Source organism: Etheostoma spectabile, chromosome 9, assembly GCF_008692095.1.
Source record: "Etheostoma spectabile isolate EspeVRDwgs_2016 chromosome 9, UIUC_Espe_1.0, whole genome shotgun sequence".
Lineage (NCBI taxonomy): Eukaryota > Metazoa > Chordata > Actinopteri > Perciformes > Percidae > Etheostoma > Etheostoma spectabile.
Window position 1 is genome coordinate 33,150,703 of NC_045741.1, and position 20,968 is coordinate 33,171,670.

Sequence of the window (20,968 nt, forward strand, 5' to 3'; positions counted from 1 at the left end):
TTTTTCCACATATGCAGTAGGGGCGTTGAACTCAAATAACATGCAGCAATTTGATGGGATTGGGGATTGTAATTTAATGTAAACTGCCCTGCAATAAATACTACATACTTGAGGCTTATTATGTTTAACATATTGTTGAGAATGTGTTAAGAGTTTTTTTAATCAACTCCATGTAAGTGTATTATAAAAAATAAGTGCTATTGCTGTTGTTATGCAGTTTGTGTGCAACAATTGACGTGTTACAGCATAGAAGGGGTAAGAAAATACGATGAAGGCCTTAGAATGCAAGGTGTTCATGTTAATTCATCGACAAATGGCTGATGTAAAAATGCGATGCTATCGTGGCCAGAGAATCACTGCAATCAGTCACTAAAGCAGCTGATTTTACTGATTAACGCTACTTTAACAAGGAGGGGAAGTAATCAGTGAAATGAGCTGCAGTGAAGTGAAGGTAGATGAGAACCTGTAAACAGACGGATAATGGGCAAGGTTTAGAATCAGAGCTGGAGGAGACACACTGTGCTTTTACAGGACATGATGTTCACAAACCACCTCGTCAAAATTAAATGTTTTTTTATTGTTATAGTTAGTTGTCTTCAGTCAACTTCTTCCTAAGGCCAACTGAGTTTTACTGGAGGGTCAGTCAGTCTGGATCAATGTAAATACATTTCAAGGATAATTTCCAGAAATTACGCCCGGTTGTCCCTCACCTTCCTGTGTTCTTAAACTCAGTTCGCTTCGGAAACAACAACAAACTTTGAGTTGGCAACCCAAACGTTAAAAATGGCAAGTTTTGAAAAAACTGCTAGGTTGGCCAGCTTGATTCCTTCAGGAAATGACTGCAAAGATTTATAAAGAAAATGTCTATGGAATTTACAATCTAAGTGTCTTGGCTTGGGACCGATTGGCGGGACTGCTACAGCCTAAGTACACACGTTGATCCCTCCCTGAGACCATTTGCAGAGCATTTGCATCATTGCATCCGGAGAATTTGCATTTGTATTTGTATCTTGGTGTATTGCTATTACAATGGTGGATTTGCTCTGTAATATTTTTGTATGTTTGTGTACTGCTGCACTTCCCTGTGTGTGTGTGTGTGTGTGTAATAAGCATAGTGTGCAGGCGATGTGCATAAGCCTAGGCTGTTACAATGAAAAGCTGCGCTATTTAGGTTAGTCCAGGTTTTTGTTGGTCAACGGTGCGATCACTTTCCGCTGTCTCAAGATAGCAATACACCAAGAATTCACCTGAACACACCTCCCTGTAAGACCAGCATGCGCAAAGATGGGCGCAAGTGCATTTGCTATTTAAACGACTTGGGCGCTGGACGGTTTTAAAATAGAAAAGAAACTTGCGTCGGGCTTTGTGCCTCGCTGAGCCGAGTGCACGATAGGGCCCATACTCTACAGTTCAGATGTATGCATCAATATCAATTAGCATCAATATCACAAAGTGCGCATGCACGATAGTCACATCGCAGGACGTTGCGATGTTGACGCTAAAACTTTTTCGATGCTTAATAGAAAAGTAAACTTTCACTGTTCTCCTTTGACATGATTAATACCGGCTAACTATTCCCCTTTAAGACGGGTAGCCATGTGGGCAATGTGTGTATGTGACGTTAGTCCAACGGGGGTTATTTTTATGGGAAGTGAGCCTCTCCGTGTGTAGAAAGGTACCGTAGGCAGCAGCTACCGCTGACACGGTGATGCGCATAGTTTTGATGTCAGTGAAGCTACAGTAGGCTAGTCAGTGTTTTATGCTTGCTACAAATACGAACTAAATCACCTAAATAATGTAACTTGATCACAAATCCTCCTGGCCATTTCCTCCCGTAGAAATCTGCTACCAGCCAGGCTAAAGCTAATACGGTTAGCCTAAAGAAACAAGCAGAAAGCTGCTACCAGCGAGGCTTAAGCTAATATAGTTAGCCTAAAGAAACAAGCAGAAAGCTGCTACCACAGGGCTGCCAACTCTCACGCATTGGCCGTGAGACACACGCATTTGACTGGTTTGACACGCCACACCCCCGATTTCTCACGCAGAAGTGTCAACCCGGTCGGTTAAATTTCTGATAGATGAGTTTATCTATATATTTATCTGTTTAGCCACTAGTTGTGCTTTCAGAGACTGTGAGGGGGTTCAAGAGCGCTCCCTGTCTGTGAAAGTTTCGAATTGTCGCAAACTGAGAAAAATTTTTACGATCCATCCCATTTCCCCGGCTTTAGGTATGAGCTCTGAGTATCACAGACCCGTCCGTCGCTTCGTGTCCACTCTCTCTGTAACAACAGAGGTGAGCAGCGCGGCTGGTAGCGTAGCAACTTCAGTTCATGTTAGTGGACCTGCTCTGCTGTGGACAGTGACGCGTTGCATCCGTGTAGTCCTCCGATAATGCGCAGCGTACAGCCTACTCTAAACTTTGTCAGAGACCAGAGACCCAAATGGGCCTCTGTGTCTGTCAGACGGTCTGCATGAGATCCACCATATCAGCGAAGCAATGACATGCACAGCAGACTATATTACAACTCTCCAAATCTCGGCCAACAGAGATGGGAGGAGTTATATTTTGAATGTGCACAAAGTTGTAAACATGAGCAGAAATCTGGTGAAACACATCTGAGCTATACTATATATACTATACTATATATACTACATATATACACTATACTATATATACTATACTGCAACGTTGGGCCACTATGTGCTTCTTTAACCTCGGTGCATCTCTAAATGTAACTGTAATAATTAATTTGATGTTTTATGAAATGAACAAATAGTCTTTTTTTCCCCAAAAAGTAAATCCAGTAAGTGGGGCCCAGAGGATGAGGGCCAAACATTACTGAACCTTGGCACAAAGGTTAAAGGATAAGAATTTATGTAGATCAGTGGTTCTTATTCTTTAGAATTTCAGTGGTCTTAGTTGATCCCTCAACATTAATTTAACTTTGGGTCCCTTGTCCCAACACCAGGGACCCCTGGACCTGTTCCCCACAGACCCAAATCTTCTCAGCTGTTGATGAGATTTGCTACTGTCTCATCATGTGGTTCATTATGTTTGGCACGTTGTCTGGGTCAGTTCTTATATCATAAGAAGTTAATAATGTATATAATGTAAATGCTGAATGCCGTAAAACCTGTTGATTCTACAACAATGCAAAGGCTCTTAACCCTACAGTTTTGCACATATCATGTAAGACTTGATTTCTCCATTTTTTTTGCAAAAAAACTCTCCAGAAAGTGCCCTTTAATAGTTTCTTTTTCAACTTTTTTTTCCTGGGGGGGCATACCCCCAGACCCCCCTAGGGAGAGCCCCACCCCCCCACATATAACAAATCACAATTTAAACCCTGAAGGATAAAGACCCAAAGAAATTGCTTTGTACGTGGCAAAATATGGGTTGCCCCCCCAAATCTCACTCCAAGGTTTTGGGAAAAGTTGGCAGCCCTGCTACCAGCCAGGATAAAGCTAATATAGTTAGCCAACTAACGTTACGGTTTGGAGCCGCGACACTGGAAATGTAACACTAATCTACTACAGAAGTCTGTGTCTGATCTTAGGTCATTTACACTGATTTAATTGTTCTTGGATACACACAGTTTGTTGCTAGTGTGTGTGACATGCAGGTCTGATCAATTCATCAAACAAACAAGCTGGCCCCGCTAGTTGACCACAACCTGAAATTTACAGGAAGCAACATGCAGTCACTGTCATTCACGTTAGCCTGGAATGATTCAATTCAATTTTATTTATAGTATCAATTCATAACAAGAGTTATCTCGAGACACTTTACAGATAGAGTAGGTCTAGACCACACTCCAGAATTTACAAGGACCCAACAGTTCTAGTAGTTTCCTACAGAGCAAGCAACAGTGCGACAGTGGCGAGGAAAAACTTCCTTTTTTGGCAGAAACCTTGGTCAGACCCAGGCTCTTGGTAGGCGGTGTCTGACGGGCCGGTTGGGGTTAGAATGAAGAGTGGAAAGAACAAAAATAGAAAAAAAAAATGATATGAACACAATGGTGTCATGCTAGTCAACCAGTGTATTTCTACATAATTGTCCCTCTCCAAAATCACCTCAGAAGAGTAGTCACAGCGTTGACTCCCTCTGCATTAAAGTTCAACAAAGAATGGTTCACATTAGAAAAGTTCCTTTTTATTTTTATGTGTGAATTATTATGTAAATGCACTCCATTACAAAACCACCGCAGTGATCGAGACTGATTTATTATTTCCAAATAGAGCTATTTATGTCATCTTTTAAAATTTATTTTTTCTTTTTTCATATCGCAATATATATCACAGGGAACAAATATTCCAATGTAGTTTTTTTCCAATATCGTGCAGGCCTAACAGATGCTATTGCTGCATCTGCGCTAACCTCTTAAGGAGCTGCCATTGTTGTTTTGTTGCTTCTCTGTGTCGTCACAGATACCTAAAAACACATCGGCAGCTGCAAGTAGTTTTTCACAGGACACTAATTGGAGAACCAGGGGGGTTTGGACAAAAATGCATTACTTGAAGCCTGACAAGATTTTGGTGTGATCTTGTGATATCTCAATCCTCCAGCTGCCATGCAAGGTAAAAAAAAAAAAAGTCCAGAAATTCTTCTCTTTTGTTTAGTTTCACAAAACGTTGCACTCATGTACAAGTCTTTCAAATGCCAGAATAAATTACAGATTTCCAATTTGAACTGGAAAAAATCAGTTAGTGGTGTAATCAGCCAGAAATACGTTGTTTTCACTTTACGGCTCAAGACCAGGCTATGTTCAATTATTTATTCTGTTTTCAGATACATGAGGGTTACTCTCTACCATCGGTTGATGTTACCAAATTGCTCATGAAATCTCTTGTAGTAATAAACACTTTGTGTTCAGTTTTGTAAACCTTTATTTTCCGCCTGCACAGTCCAATTTGACGGAAGCACACAATCAGGTTTTTTAAAATGGTGGGAACTTTATGCACAGCTGGTATAGTGTTGATTTATGTATAATTACTTTCATCTTACAATACTGCATTTGCATTTAACTGTAACTGACCTTTTTCTAAAAGATCCTCAAAACAGTATTTTTTGTTGTTGTTGTGAACTGTTTTTCTGCTAGATAATCATAAGGGGATACATTGCCAATGTTCAAACAACTTTGGATCATAATGTTGGTAGTATGTTTAAATGAACTATGTTAAACCTCCCTCCATATTACCAGTGCAGAAAAACATACAAAAGAAAACATTTTTTTATTAAAAGGTGTTAAAGGTGCCCTGCCATACGTGTGTCATTACTTTCTGGTAATGTCTAAAGTTCTACTATGGATTCTTTAAAACATTTTGTAGAAAAAAATGCCTTGGTTACCTTGTTTCAAGCCATTCCAGCGTGGTATAGAACACCTGTAGGAAGACTCAGCTCCATTTGTGCCAGTTCTCATTAATATTCAACGAGCTAAGATGCTTGACTCTGATTGGCAAACAGCTAGCCAATGGGAGCCTGGCTATCAGCATCCTTTACCCAGCGCAACTGGGTGAGCTCATGAATGGTAATGAGCTCAGGCAACATGATGTCAGACTGACCAGCTGTTGTAATTGGCCTGATTTCTCTTCTTATTTCTTTAAGAATGTGGCTAGAGCTGACAGAAGAGGTAGCAGATCATATTCACTTTCACGACATAACAAACACATATGGACCTAACATATTTCAAAAAATGCAAGTAAAAACGGTTTTGTGTGATCTTGTTATTATTTCCAAATATAGTAAAAGGTCTGCTTTTCAAACAGGAGTTTTTCAAAAATGTGTCTTGACAAGAGACTGTTCTCCCCTGAAAAACGCCCACATAAGGCCTGATTTCCACAAGCTGAGTAACGGATGCACATCCGTTTCGGAACGGTGGCAGAGTCATTAGCTTTCCATTAAAGTCAGTGTGTGTATTTTCACTGCAGAACGGCTGTGTTCCGACTCCGTCCCAGCTCATACGCAGAGCTTCTATTTTTTGCCGGATGCCGGAGAGCAATTCTGAATACAAAATACACTCCGCAACCGGCAACAATGGCAGCCAGATCACGCAGAGTCCCATAAATGTAAGTATTTTCGGCTCAAAAAATGTATTTGAAAATTACGACAGTGTTGTTTTGTGCTCTACACAGTCCTGTACATATATATTTGCCACCATGTTCTTAATTTAAATGTTTTTAAAACCAATGTTACGTTGGGCCAACGTAACCAACCAATATTGGTTGGCCCAACGTCCTTTTGCTACCTGGGTTACAACCACAACAAGATAGTGATCCATAGCGCTAGTTTTCCTGTTCTGGTGCCTGCACAGTAAGATCCATATCAGCTAGATCAAGAGTCTTCAACGTTTTTTTATGCCAAGGACCCCTTAACTGAAAGAGAGACTGAGCAGGGACCCCCTACTACTCATTCTCTATAACATGAAGTTGCATGTTAAAATGGGCCTATAATAATGTGTGTGAGGCAAAAAGCCTTTATACATACCTTTTTAGTGCATAACATTCTAAGCTATTAAAATAATTGTTGGCATGATTTTATAAATCATCTTTTACTGTTAAACATACAATACAGGCCAAAAGTTTGTTTACACCTTCTCATTCAATGTGTTTCCTTTATTTTCATGACAATTTACATTGTAGATTATCACTGAAGGCATCAAAACTATGAATGAACACATATGGAATTATGAACTTAACAAAAGTGTGAAATAAATAGGTCTTATATTTTAGATTCCTCAAAGTAGCCACCCTTTGCTTTTTTGATAGTGCTGCAAACCCTTGGTGTTCTCTCAATGAGTTTCATGAGGTAGTCACCTGAAATGGTTTTTACTTTACAGGTGTGCCTTGTCAGGGTTAATTAGTGGAATTTCTTGCCTTATTATTGGGGTTGGGACCATCAGTTGTGTTGTTCAGAAGTCAGGTTGATACACAGCCGACAGCCCTATTGGACAACTGTTACAATTCATAATATGGCAAGATCCAATCAGCTAAGAAAAGAGAAACAAGTTTTCATCATTAATTTAAGAAATAAAGATCAGTCGGTCCGGAAAAATGCGAAAACTTTGAATGTGTCCCCAACTGAAATCACAAAAACCATCAAGCGCTAAAACAAAACTGGCTCACATGAGGACAGCACCAGGAAAGGAAGACCAGGAGTCACCTTTGCTTCTGAGGATAAGTTCATCTGAGTCACCAGTCTCAGTAATCGCAAGTTAACAGCAGCTCAGATTAGAGACCAGAGGAATACCACACAGAGTTCTAGCAGCAGACACAGCTCTAGAACAACTGTTAAGAGGAGACTGCACGAATCTGGCCTTCATGGTCAAATAGCAGCTAGGAAACCACTGCTAAGGAGAGTTTGGGCCAAGAAACACAAGGAATGGACATTAGACCAGTGGAAATCTGGGCTTTAGTCTGATGAGTCCAAGTTTGAGATCTTTGGTTCCACCTACCGTGTCTTTGTGCAACGCAGAAAAGGTGACCAGATGGATTCTACATGCCTGGTTCCCACCATGAAGCATGCAGGAGGAGTTGTGATGGTGTGAGGGTGCGTTGCTGTTGACACTGTTGGGGATTTATTCAAAACTGAAGGCATACTGAACCAGCATGGCTACCACAGCATCCTGCAGCGGCATGTCATCCCATCCAGTTTGCGTTAAGTTTGACCATCCTTAGTTTTTTAACAGTAAAATGACCCCAAACACACCTCCAGGCTGTGTAAGGGCTATTTGACCAAAAAGGAGAGTAATGGAGTGCTGCACCTCCAAAGTCCCCAGACCTGAACCCAATAAAGATGGTTTGGGGCAAGATGGACCGCAGAGTAAAGGCAAAAGGGCCAACAAGTGCAAAGCATCTTTGGGAACTTCATCAAGACTGTTGGGAAACCATTTCAGGTGACTACCTCTTGAATCTCCTCAAGAGAATGCCAAGAGTGTCCAATGCAGTAATCAGAGCAAAGGGTGGCTACTTTGAAGAAATTAGAATATAAGACATGTTTTCAGTTATTTCACACTTTTTTGTCAAATACATAGTTCTATATGTGTTCATTTGTAGTTTTGATGCCTTCAGTGATAATCTACAATGTAAATAGTCATGAAAATAAAGGAAACTCACTAATTGAGAAGGTGTAACCAAACTTTTGGCACAGTACATCTTTAGGATTAACTGTATCATGTTAAGACATGTTAAGAAAAATTATTAATTTTTAGGACCCTGTAATGACTCCGAGGACGCCCTAAGGGCCCCGGACCCCCTGTTGAAGATCCCTGAGCTAGATCATTGGTTCTCAAACTATACGGTCCATTTACCACTGTGGAGCGCGAGCTCCCTCTAATATTACGTGGATGGAATCTCTGCTATATTGTATAAAAAAAAGAAAGAAAGAAAAACATAATACTATAGAAAAACATTTCAAATGAAAATAACTAAACTATGATCAGTAAAATATAATTTACTATAACTTCTTCTTTATCTTGCTACATAGTCATGTTCATGAATGTAGTGCGCATACATCCATAATTAGTTACAAGATTGGATAGTAAGCAGAGGTAAAATGAATGGTTCAAAAATACTGCAATCCTGGCTCCAAACAGAAACTATATATTAATTGCAATTATTTCGAGCAGCCTTGTTGAAACTATAGTAGATGAAAGTGAACCGAGTGCTAGTCACTACTTAAGAAGTCTCCACAGCACCTGCTAGCAGGAAACAATGCAAAACAGTAAGAAGATATTACCGGAGTTACCTCAAAGTTGGTTTCAGTTGGAGCAGGACGTAAGACTTACAGCTTAGCTGTGGCTGAAAACAGTCAACAATAATGTTATCAGGAATAAACCCGGCACATTGTGTAAAAATGTTTAAGAACCACTGAGCTAGATAAAGATTTTTTGTCACTCCAAGACATCATCCAGCCAGAATCAGTAGCAACGACAGCACCTGGCTTCAAAACAGCAGCTCAAGGAATACCCCTTAAAAACACTTAAAAAAAGCTCTGCACTTCCCTATAGCTGTAAGACGGAACTTATTACAGTAGTATAATTAGCAGGAGAGATAATAGACGGGCTAAGATACTAGCAGTGGGAAACCATCTTCTAGGGATTTGAACTTAATCCAGTTTCTCTGAAAGTAGCTTTGCATGCTTTACACTCCTCTTTGAAGTTTAAATTGAAAAAGAATTGGATTGGAAGTTTGTAGCTGAAAAAGTCTTCTGTGTTTGCCCTATTGAGGGAAAACAAACATTGGAGGTCCTTTGGCTGAGAAACAATGAAGAGTGGGAAACATAAAATAATTCAAACAAGCAAAAGTCATCTATCTGCGCCAAAGACAGTCTCTCACAACTCATGTTGAGTGTCATTTGTTGAATATGGAGTTACTCGGGAAGATAAAACAATTACTTAATCAATCCCGTATTGGGAATCCCACAAACCAAACAGCAATTCATTCACACCTAGATATTTTCCCTGTCTAGTGTCAAAGATTAGTCTCTATTTCTCTTAGGTCTTTCTTTGTCTTTATAGCTCCTTTAATGTGTCGATTTCACTTTCTCTACCAGAAGTGCTGTTAACTGAATGAAAGAGCCAACCCATTATAAGACTCAGGCTTGTTCATTCACTAGACCCTAAGCTATGGCAAAAGTTCTTGCATACCATTATTTGTCTTCTCCCACTTATATAAAACCAGACTACATTTCTGGGGACAAAGTGGGGCCATGACTGACAATATACCATTATCGGAGACTTCACAAGCTGGAAAATTCCTTATTAGCATCAGTTTTATGTAAAAAAAAAAGTCATGGAAATTGATACATAGAAGCACACACTATTCCCTACTTTTATTTTATTCACACATAAAGATATACTGGTAGATAATGTTTCAACCATCACTGAACTTATACGGTTACTATAGAGATGACATTTTTATATAAAGGTCTTTGCTAAAACCAGCAGCTATGGTATGGTGATACACTGCTGTCATGGTTTACAATGAATGGATGAATTCTATCAGAGAGCATGGTGGGAATTTTAAATAACATGTAAAAACTGGTAGCAATCAAAGTAGGTCGTAATTCCAAGAGACAGTTTGGTCACACCAAGACTAACCAGAAAAGAAGGGTCAATTTCCAGAGCAGGTTTTCTAATTTATACTTTTTATTGAAATTAGAATTTGTTCGTTAGAACATACTCCACACAGGCCTGGAATACACACACATGCTGACATGCTCAGGTCCTTACTCTGTACTTTGGCCCGTACGGGGACTTGAACCAGCAACCCTCCAGTTCCCGGACCCAACTTCCTACGGACTGAGCTACGGACTGCCACCCCAATTTTGTTATTGTTGAATTGTAGTTGTGGGACAGTTTGTGTTAACACTAACCGATTCCAAATGAAGCAAGAGAAGTGAGCATGAAGTTATACAGAGTGACAGGTTAATCACTGATTGGACAGTTTTAGTGACGTCATCCTGATATCAAACAGGGCTCAACAGTGTAAAAATCCCATTCATAAGGATTTTGGTTATTAGTCGTAATGTCTAAACCATCCACAGTAGACTTTCCATGAGCTACAAGTAAAACCCAGGTTTATGCTCCTGTAGAAGTCAGAGGTCTGTATAATATCAACTTTGTTTTAAGAAAAACATGGTCATTTGTTTATTTACGATGAGATGATGAGAATCACTCATCACCATCATGCGTAACAGCAACGTCTCTGAGTGGTGGAACTTGATGTTAGCCTGGAAATGTTTGCCCACAAAGGGTTATGGCGAGGTACTACCATTGAAGTCTATAATTGTTTCTGTACACAGCCTTGTATCTTTGCCTCTGTTGCCATATTCCAAATGTTATTATGTGCCAAATCAAGTGTTTTATGGTCACACTTCATCTCTAAGCTTGTTGGCCTGGTTCCTTAAAACGAGTCACAGGAGATTTAAAGAAAAAACTCAGAGAAGTCGGAAAATAGTATCCCCATCTGACTGTCTGAGAACCCCATTTGGGACTCTCCGGATGAAACAAAGTTTATGAAAGTGGCTGTGTGCTGCTCTTCATCCGAGGTGAAAACAGCAAACACTTCAGATCAGGCGTAAATCTTTCCATTGTTTGGCTCTACACTAATTTTAACTTCACCACCTCTGATAAAGTAAAGGAAACGACCTAAACACCAAGCTTTTCAGTGGGAAGTAGGCAGACAACCCCAAATATTAAATGAGTAAAATCCGGTGGAATTTCCGTCAGCAACGTCGTGCATAAAGACTAAAACAAAATTTAAATTTGGTTCCCGCCAATAATCAAAACTGGCCAGTGCAACCCCCCTATAAATAAATAAAGACATTTGCCCCATAAATTGATGCAGAAAAGGCACACATTGTTGCAGGAAAAATCACCAAAAAACAGAAAATTATGTGTTTGACGTACAACATTTTTAATTTGCTCAAAAGTAGAGATCTTAACCCCCCAAATGTTGAACTCAAAGTTATACCCTTGTGAAAGTCAGATAGTCTAGCACTTTGTGTGCAAATCCTTTACCCTGATCTCCACACACTTACTTCACACTGGTAGGAAATGATGCTACTGAAGGCAACTCACTATTGCAAATTGGTTGAATTTGATTTTGATCCACGCAATCTCGATTATTTAATTTATACTGCTTCACCAAAGTAATCATAAGGTCCAATGACCAAAGCCTTAACATGAACACTTGACTTGAACCGCTTGACTGAATGTGTCGGTTGAATCTCATCTCTAATAAGCTAATTTTATCATCTGGTTTGTGAACATGTTGCTTATTGTACAGTGAAGGTCAACTACAGGCCGCATTAGTTCAAGGGAAAAAAGATAATGAGGGGCTGTATCTACCTTATCTCCATCTCACAGATCCAACTGACACAGAGTAGTAGAGGTCACTGACTAATAAGAATATGAGTATATGAGTAAACTAAGGACTAGTCGTGTGTAAAAACAAATACCACGTCCTCCTCACTGATGGTTACGATATTATGCGTGGGTCTTTGGCAGTTATGGATGGGTGGATAGGGATGTTTCTGGCATGTTTATTATTGACATATAAATGTGAGAAAATAAATAATTAAAAGCGTGGAAAACTCAGAGAGGGAAACCATGGTGAAATGATTGTCTCAGTTCAGTGGTAAAGCCAGTTATCTCATACACCCAGTCGTCCCGTGATCCTTTGGAGCTTGGCTTGGAGAAGGCAGTGTTCGGGTTGAGAGGTTTGTATCAGTGTTAAAAAAAAAAAAAAGACAAAAGATTTGCTACCTGGTGGAGAGAACGTTATCGCTGGCTTCAGCACTGTCTCTCTACTATCTATGAGTCTTTGCCCTTTTTCAAGGGATATATCATTTTCTGGCCAAAGGCAACAAGTCAGACTTTTGATAATGGTGATCATAGACTTAGGGAGCATCAAACTATGATCCTCTTTCTCTATTTTCCTACCTTTCTGTCACCTTCTTTGAACATCCATTCAACTCAACTCATCACAACAATATTGCTTTGCTTTCCAACTCCTTTGTACAATCCTCTTTTCTTCTCCCAATTTGTTTTTCTCTATCCTTCTTTTAGTGCCTTCATCACTAGTATTAAGTTATTAGTCATTACTGTATAGACAAGATCAAGTCCACCATTTTCTGATCTGGCACCGCCAACATCAGATGAACAATATAAGAGTATGTGACTTCAAAAATACAGATCACTGTAAGACAATTCAATATCATTACTCTCTGGTCTGACACCTCTATGGTTAATGTCTGGTTAAGTTTGGCAACTTAGGTTGCTTTCACACCTACCTTGTTTGGGCTGGTGTGAAAGCTTATCCAAACTCTGGTGTGGATCAAACAAAGAAACTCTGGTCCACTTAAAAAGGGGGGTCTCAGTTTTCTTCTAAGTGAACTAAAGTTCAAAATGCAGGAAGTGATCCAAAAACAAGAATTCACTAGCCTTACTAGCCTGCCATTTTTCAACTTTGCACAGAATTTACAGACTTATATAATTTAAGGGAGGATATTTTTCAGATCCATAAGCTGTTCTGACTGAGTACACATCACTGCTCGTCTGTGTGATCATCTCTCTCTCTCCTTTACTCCCTGTCTGTCAGCTGTTCGTTTGCCTTCTTCTAAATTATTAGAAACTTTAAAGCAGAACAAAATCTTTTGGATATTACGTCCAATAAACAAGCGACCGTCTCAGCCGTGTGACGTGTGTTTCCAGTGTTAGGTTCGTTTCACAGAGTTACAGAGTGAAAGCAAACTGAACCAAATGAAAAATGCAACAATGTTGCACCCCCAAATCGCACAGAGTCCACCAAACTATAGGTGTGAAACAGAAAAGGTCATGGTCATAACTAATAGAGGAGTCATTACATTCTACATTTTCAAACTTGTCTTGTGCCTGTTTTCTAGTCAACATGTCTCTGCAACCACTTGCAGCTCTCTCTTACTGAGAAGCCAGCGTGAGTTGAAGATGTTTTTTGAGTGAGTGGATCTGACAAGTCTTGTACAAAGTACTTGAAAGCATCTTACCAGAAAATGACTTTGGCAGAGGTTAAAGTCTCCTTTTAGAATACTTAAAGTAAAAGTCTTGAAGTATCTGATATTAAATTCACTTAATTATTAAAAGTAAAATAAAAACTAAATAAAAACTTTGAAAAGTAACTCTATTGTGGCATCCTTATATATTCAGGGTTTCAACACCTTCTTAAACATCAAGTTGGACATTAACACAAAGAAAAACAGAATTAAAATGTTTCCGACAAAGAATGTTTCACTCCAACGCAAAGTACATAAAACATTTCTTGCATGTAACGAGTGACGATGTTGCTTAGGGTAAATGTATCGGAGTAAAAGTATACATGGTATTTCGGATATGTAGTGGAGTAAAAAGTTCCAGAAATATAAATAACAAAGTAAAGTACAGATACGGGATTGTACTTAAGAACCATAATGAACCATAAACATTACAACACTGGACCTGACCAATGTCACCGGCTTTGACTGCCTTTTTTTCCACTTTGTGTCCACAACAAATGTGTAATTCTTTCAGTAAAACGTTTTTTTTATCAGTGCAACTTGGGAGCTTACCTATGAAGAGCGTCTATCTTTTCGGCTGTGATTCCCCTCAGCAGCTCCTCCAGCAGGTCTGAGCTGTCAGATGGAGGAACAGGTGGTTTCACTATAGGTGTGTGAGTGAACCAGCCAATCAGGAGACCCAGGACAAAAAGCCCCACCCCTGCCAGGGAGTACCTATGAAGAATGAGGTAGAGGTAAGAAATTAATCAAGAGATTAGCTCTAGGTAAAGAGAATAAGATGCTCTGGACCCTATTTTCCCATGGTGTCTGAGTGACTAATGTTAACAATATTCTTTCAACTGGTCCAGTATTGAGCGAGAACGCTGTAACTGGCAGCAGCAAACCAGGCTGCAACGTAATCTTAGGGCAAATGTGCGTTGTTAATTTTGTCCATTATGTGCTGTGTGAGTGCAGGCTCAGATTATTAAAGTGTCTGACATTATGGAAAGGATCCCTACAAAGATAGACATTTTTGTTAAAGGTATAATCCTTTTTCTTTAACTAGAAACAGCTCAGAAATTGCTACCATCAAACCTAGCATGTATAGAGCCATCTTATTTTTACATGTACATGGGTAAGTTAAGGGTTTATTTCAACCAAACCAGAGTGTTGATCGTTGAAACAGTGGAAAATAAACCAAAACGAATTTTGATTTCATTTCTGTCAAATTTGAATGTGTATTTTATGATCATAAAATTATCGTTTATTTAAATAGAGTCTGTTGGGTTTGGCAAAAGTGATTTTTCAACAAAAAGGATCTTACCTATTTAATTGACCCAATAACTTTGATTCAATTCAATATACTGTATTGTCCCATTGGAGAAACTTTTATTGGACTCCGGCGCTGACAACTTTAACTACACTTATAATTAAGATCAATAAATGGAAACAATAAGGCTGAAATGATGAATAGGAAAAATAAAAACAAGAAAAATTAAAAAAGTGCTAATCAATGAGCCCCAGGGTACATATGATATTATCACACAACCCGTACGACCTCAATAAGTATTATTGTTTAACATTCTGGTTGATGTGATGATGATGATGATGATGATGATGATGATGATGACAATATATACTTTATTAATCCCGCAAGGGGAAATAACAATGTAGGCCTTAGTACAGACTGCTCATTGATTGGCTGAAGGGAGAGGTTTTCAGTCCTCACCTTCACAGCAGACTGTACCAGAGGGAGTTAACATTTTAGCTGAGCAGAGAAATTACCAAACCAGGCCGATATGCCGTAGGCCTAACCTAAGAATGCTCTCCAACACAGCCTGATAAAGTAAAAACTTTATTTTCTGATTCACACCAAACACCCTAGCAGTGAAAACATGTCGATGGCGTAAGCGATCACAATGCATAGCAGCGTAGCACAGCTATTTTTTTTTCCGCACCCATGTTATCTAATCTGTCCGTTCATACCAGGCGCATAGCGTCCGTGTCGGACCGCTCGCTGCAGCGATGGTTTTGGTGTCTCCTCTATTTCTTGACGCAAGCGTATGTGTCAAGTCAGGCAGGTAATCATATACAGGAAGACCACAGTGCAGCCAGATACGTTTTGAAATAAAACTCCTAGGTTCATGGTGACTTTGGCAGGATGAGACCTTTATACAGTAGCCACAGCCGAGCTGACGAGCGCAAATGTGACGTCATGAGAGCGCCCCTAATTGTTTATACTCCCGCATGGTGGTCGCAACACTAGTTGCAGTCTTCTCTTGAACAGAGGTGGCGCTAATGAGCAAAGGCTACTGACTTTTCTATTTCTACAGACATTAAGAAGAAGAAAAAGGTAAACAATGGCAGAACTGGGAGCAGCATTGACGTCAATGCTTCTGTCAGTTTGAGAGTCCTGGCATCCAGTTGTCTGCAAACTTGTCCATGCTTCTTGTTTCCACGTTATTGCTCGCGCACTCGAATCCTGGTACGCTAGCGAGATCTACGTCATTTTGACATCACATTCCCGCCCATCACCTCTGCTTCTGCCTTAAGTCTGCGTTAAACACTAACATTGTAGCTTGTTTTGCTCGGTTTCTCCGCAGTGGTCTTGCATAATACTGGACCCATTTCAAAGATTTCATTAAATTACCCTTTAATATTTTTTGTTGGAATAATGTCAGTTGTGTTTCCTGTAGCAGATCACTGAAACACATACTAGTTGTGTGTATGACATACCTGCAGCAGGACATTTCTGACTTGAGTTATACAACGGTTACCTGAGCAGGAAGCAGTGGAGCCGTCGTTGGCCTTTATGGCCCGGAGCCCTGGTGAAGTGGGAGATGTAGTTGGGATCTTCTTGGAGACGTTCAAATCGTCCATGTGGTGAAACTGAGACAGACGGCTGGATGGGTTCTATCAACTCAGGGTCAGGGTCAGGGACAGGGTCTGAAAGTGATATCACTGACAAATAAGAAATATTTTGCTAATCCACCTATGTTAAAAAATGAATAACATCAAGTATATTATAGGTCACATTGACTAAATTACATTTTGAGTTGGTTACTGGTAACTTACTGACAACAATGCTGAAAACTGTAAATGGGATATGAAATAAAAATGTAATGCTCAGTTTTGAAACGATCAGCCCAGTTGCTTGAGAAGGAATTTTCAAGTATAGAAAACCACTACTGATACAGAATTCCAAGCACAATTTAAAACAGAGTCCTTCAAAGCTGAGGAAGTCTAGCTTTAGGGTACTTATGAAGTTTCTCTTCTTGGCAGCTGCTGCCAGTGGTAAACTTCTCACATTAAAAGCAGTATTTTTTTCACAGTGACGGGTTGTTTCAAATTATGTGTAAGAGTTCTGTGCAAAACACATTTTAAGATCATCAAAAGCACGAGACAGAAACTCGTTTTGGCATGCAAGAAACTATCTGCCAAATTCAAGCTAAAACACTGAATCATATTATAAGCATGTTTATGTCATACATGCATCAGAAATACACAAATGATGAATCAAGGATGAGAAGTATTTGTATAATTACATTAAAGAAGAATTCCAGTCAATTGTAACATGTATCTCTGTTTGGAGTGCTGTCAGTAGAGAGAAAAATGAAACCAATTGGTGCTGTCTACACCTTGTTATCCTCCTGCTAGAGTTAGCACCCAACATGCTTAAACTGGGCAAGTTTTAAACTTGATTTTAGCCTCCAAACATGTTCAAAATTTCATTACAAGTTCCTATCCATGTGCAGTGATTCCTTCCGAGTGCACACAGCGAATTTGACTGCAGTAGATGTGACAGAAAGGCATGTTTTGTGTTCTTCACCGGAAATAAACAAAGGTATGTGCACTGGCTGATATTTGCATAACTTTTATGTCTTCCTGTCACATAAACTGCAGTTCAATTTGCTTTGTTCACTTGGAAGGAATAACTGCACATGGATAGGCACTTCCAATGACATTTCGAGCATGTTCAGAGGTTAAAAACAAGTTTAAAACTTGCCCTGTTTAACCCTTGTATGGTATTGGGGTCAATTTGACCCATTTCAAATTTTTACAAGAAGAAAAATGGTACAAGTTACATTTTTTTCTACCTGAAAATCAACATCCTTAACTTGTTTTCTGTGATAAACATGTATTCCTGACTCAATTCAGAACATCATTCTGGATATGACACTATGACACTTGTTTTTTCCATAGTGGATTTTTAACATGAATTATAACCTTATGACAAAAGACTAACCCCACTTCCATTTTTAATTGTGTTCTAGTAGAGACTGATTACATTCCCTAAACATATGTTATCTCAACTGTTTGAAATTGAGATAAAGACAATATTTGGAAATAAATTACGAAGTAAAATTTTAATTCAGCATTGTTTTTTCAAAAAACCCCAAATAAGTCACGGGTCAATTTGACCCGAGGGACACGAGAGGGTCCCGTAATTGAAGACAATACAAGGGTTAAGCCTGTTGGGTGTTAACTCTAGCAGGAGGATAACACGATGTAGGCAGCACCTATTGGTTTCCTATTTCCGCTACTCTCAGACCTCCTAATTTACAAACGACAGAGATACACGTTAAAGTTGACCGAAATTCTCCTTTAAGGTACATGTCATGAGTCATGACATACACAACATAAATTAAAACCAGCTCCCAAACTGTATTTGTTTGACTGTTGAATGAGCTATAGTGATCTCATTAATGTGGAAAAATGTTTCATAAATAATTCAAAAACTCATCCTGTTAATTATTCTGACATCAATCAGACAGTATTTATGCACATTTAATTAAAAAGATTAGGCAGATAATTATTTTAACCCACTAACACCTTAAGCCTTAAACGTCAGGTCTTTGGCCGAAAATCTTTTTGGTAACACATGACAACATAATTATTATAAAATGACATCTGTCATTAACATAAAGGAGTCAGTGTCTTTTCAGTGCATTGTCTGAGATGTCTTCGTCATGACAACTTGATATTAACCTAGACAACATAACCTGTCATAAATATGTCATGAAAGGCCCAATTGTCAAACTTTATTAAACTTTATGTGTCATTACATTAAAATGTCAATAAGAGGTTGGTTTTTACATTGGCTGTCATGAGAGCACTATAATTGTGTCATGAATATTTTTCCTTGAACTCACTTAAAGTAAAACAATTTGAATCCGTCATGAAGTTTAATTCTTTATCAAATGTTTATATAACGTGTCATTAATAATTTCCATTTCAATTCCAGTGAAACCATTTGGACTTGTCATTAGGATGTCTTACAAGTTATAAGACCAGTTTGATCAGAGTGGAAGCAGTACCAAGGTAATTTAATGAATTTTGAACAGATAACATTAGCTTTTCTACAGCATCTTTCTAAAGTATTCACTAACTGCAGTTAGCCGCCATTAGATAGCTATTGTATTCAGTAAATAAACTCCTGTTCTCACTCTCCAACAACACGAAGTGAGACAGGTTCTCAAAGCAGTGAATCCCAGGAGGGCTGCTGGCCATGATGGGGTACCTGGGAAGCATGTTATAATGAACTCTCTGCTGTCTTTACCACCACCTTCAACTTATCTCTTGCTCAGGCCACTGTCCTCTCCTTTCTGAAATCAGCAACTATCATCCCCAAGAAATCGGCATCAAACAGCCTAGCAGACTACTGACCCGTGGCCCTTACCCCTTTCATAATGAAGTGCTTTGAGAGACTGGTACTCAAACATGTACAAGCCAGTCTCCCTCACTCTTTGGATAATTACCAGTTTGCATACAGGCCTACAGATGATGCCTCTCCATGCTGCCCTGAGCCACCTCGAACAGAGAAAAGCTACGTCAGGATGCTCTTCGTGGATGTAAGTGCTGTTTAAATATCTCATGTGTTATGATGCATATTTAATGCAAAATTCATAGTAAATTTAATTTTTATATTTATGGTCTCATGCACTCAATAAATAGGAAATGTGTTTAATGTAAAAGCACTGTAGATGTAATAGTTAAAGATTTAAGTTTAAAGATTTTGTTTTTCTCAGAAAGGAAGTTCCCTGTTATGGTTTCCTGTTGTGGGTTGGGGTTTTTGTTTGGGGTTATTTTCCCATTTGGCCTTCCCGGTGTTTTTGTCCCGGTTTTCTCCCTAGTCTGGTGTCATAGATTCTGTCTTATGTTTCCCTGTGTGTGTTTGTTATGCTTTCTGCTTTATTTTGGTAGTCAACTTCCTGTCTTGTCCTGTCTTGTCTAGTCTAGCTTTACTTTGTTTGTCTGATTGTCCAGCCCCGCCCTAATGTGATTCACCTGTTGTCTCATCTGTTCCCTATTACCTCATTACCTCATGTATTTAACCCCAGTGTTTCCTTTGCCTCTTGTTAGATCCTTTTGTTCTCCAGCGTGTCGTCACCTCTCCTCTGTTCCAGCTCCAGTAAGACTTCCCCGTGATATTTTTGCCTGTTTACCTTCCCCTGTGAGTTTCCAGCCCTTGTGCTTCGGTTTTTGGTTTTTCTCTGGCTCCCTGTGTTTTGACGTTTTTTGGTATCTGTTGCTGCTGTGTTTTCCCCCAATAAACCCTTTTGCCTTCCACCTGCTACACTGCGTTTGGGTCCTCCTTCCGCCCCCATCACAACAGTTTCCGCTACAACGGAATTTGATATTGGACCCAGCGAAGTCTAGCGTTGGCGCATGTTACAGTGCTCTGCCAGTTAAGTTTGCGTTACACTGGCCAAGGCGAACCGTAAAGCACTTTCAAGGATTTACAGAACTCTTTTCAGGACAAGCAGCCAACGAGGTATTGTCTTACATGTGAAGCTTTATTTGTATTCATGCCAAGTGCAATGTGTACCTTTTGTTTACTTACGTAATGTTTAATTTATTTGACGTGCTTAGTATGTTCATTCATATAGTTCTCACAGCGTGACGTGGATGCATTAACCTAAGGAAAGAATCAAGCAATAAACGCCCATTCCAAACAACACACCTGTGTCTGTCTTTTATACAATCATCCCCATCATCCTGATACACAAACTGCTGACCCTTGGCATTCACCCACCAACCTGCAGCTGGATGAGAGTTTTTGTCAAATTGCCCAGAGACTGTCAGAATTAGCCCCCACCTTTCCTTCACCATTCTACACACTGGCTGACCTAAGGGCTGTGTGCTGAGCCCTCTCCTCTATTCACTGTACGCGTTTGACTGTTTACCAACATTTCCCACCAAATCTATCAATTTGGCAGATGACACTACCGTGGTAGGACTTATAACGGGCGGGAAGAGTCCGCCTATAAACAGGAAGTGCAGAATCTGTTTGAGTGGGGCTCTGCCAATAACCTCATCCAAAAAAAAAAAAGACTTTAGAAAACATAACACACACACAACCTCTCTTCATAAATGGTGAGCGTGTGGAGAGCGTTCATTCATTCAAATTGCTGCGCATCCATGTCACAAACTGTTTCTCATGTTGAACTAACACCA

General features: G+C 39.5%; 1 protein-coding gene across 1 annotated transcript in view; it reads right to left on the minus strand.

Moving 5' to 3' along the window:
• The window catches only part of LOC116695372 (inactive N-acetylated-alpha-linked acidic dipeptidase-like protein 2), a 483,781-nt gene that overhangs the window by 455,827 nt on the left and 6,986 nt on the right, over positions 1–20,968 (minus strand). Inside the window, exons 2-3 of the mRNA XM_032525593.1 lie at positions 16,288–16,456; positions 14,084–14,245 (exon numbers count right to left, since the gene is read on the minus strand). Coding sequence (XP_032381484.1) covers positions 14,084–14,245; positions 16,288–16,456 — 331 coding nt within the window. The remainder of the gene's footprint in view (positions 1–14,083; positions 14,246–16,287; positions 16,457–20,968) is intronic.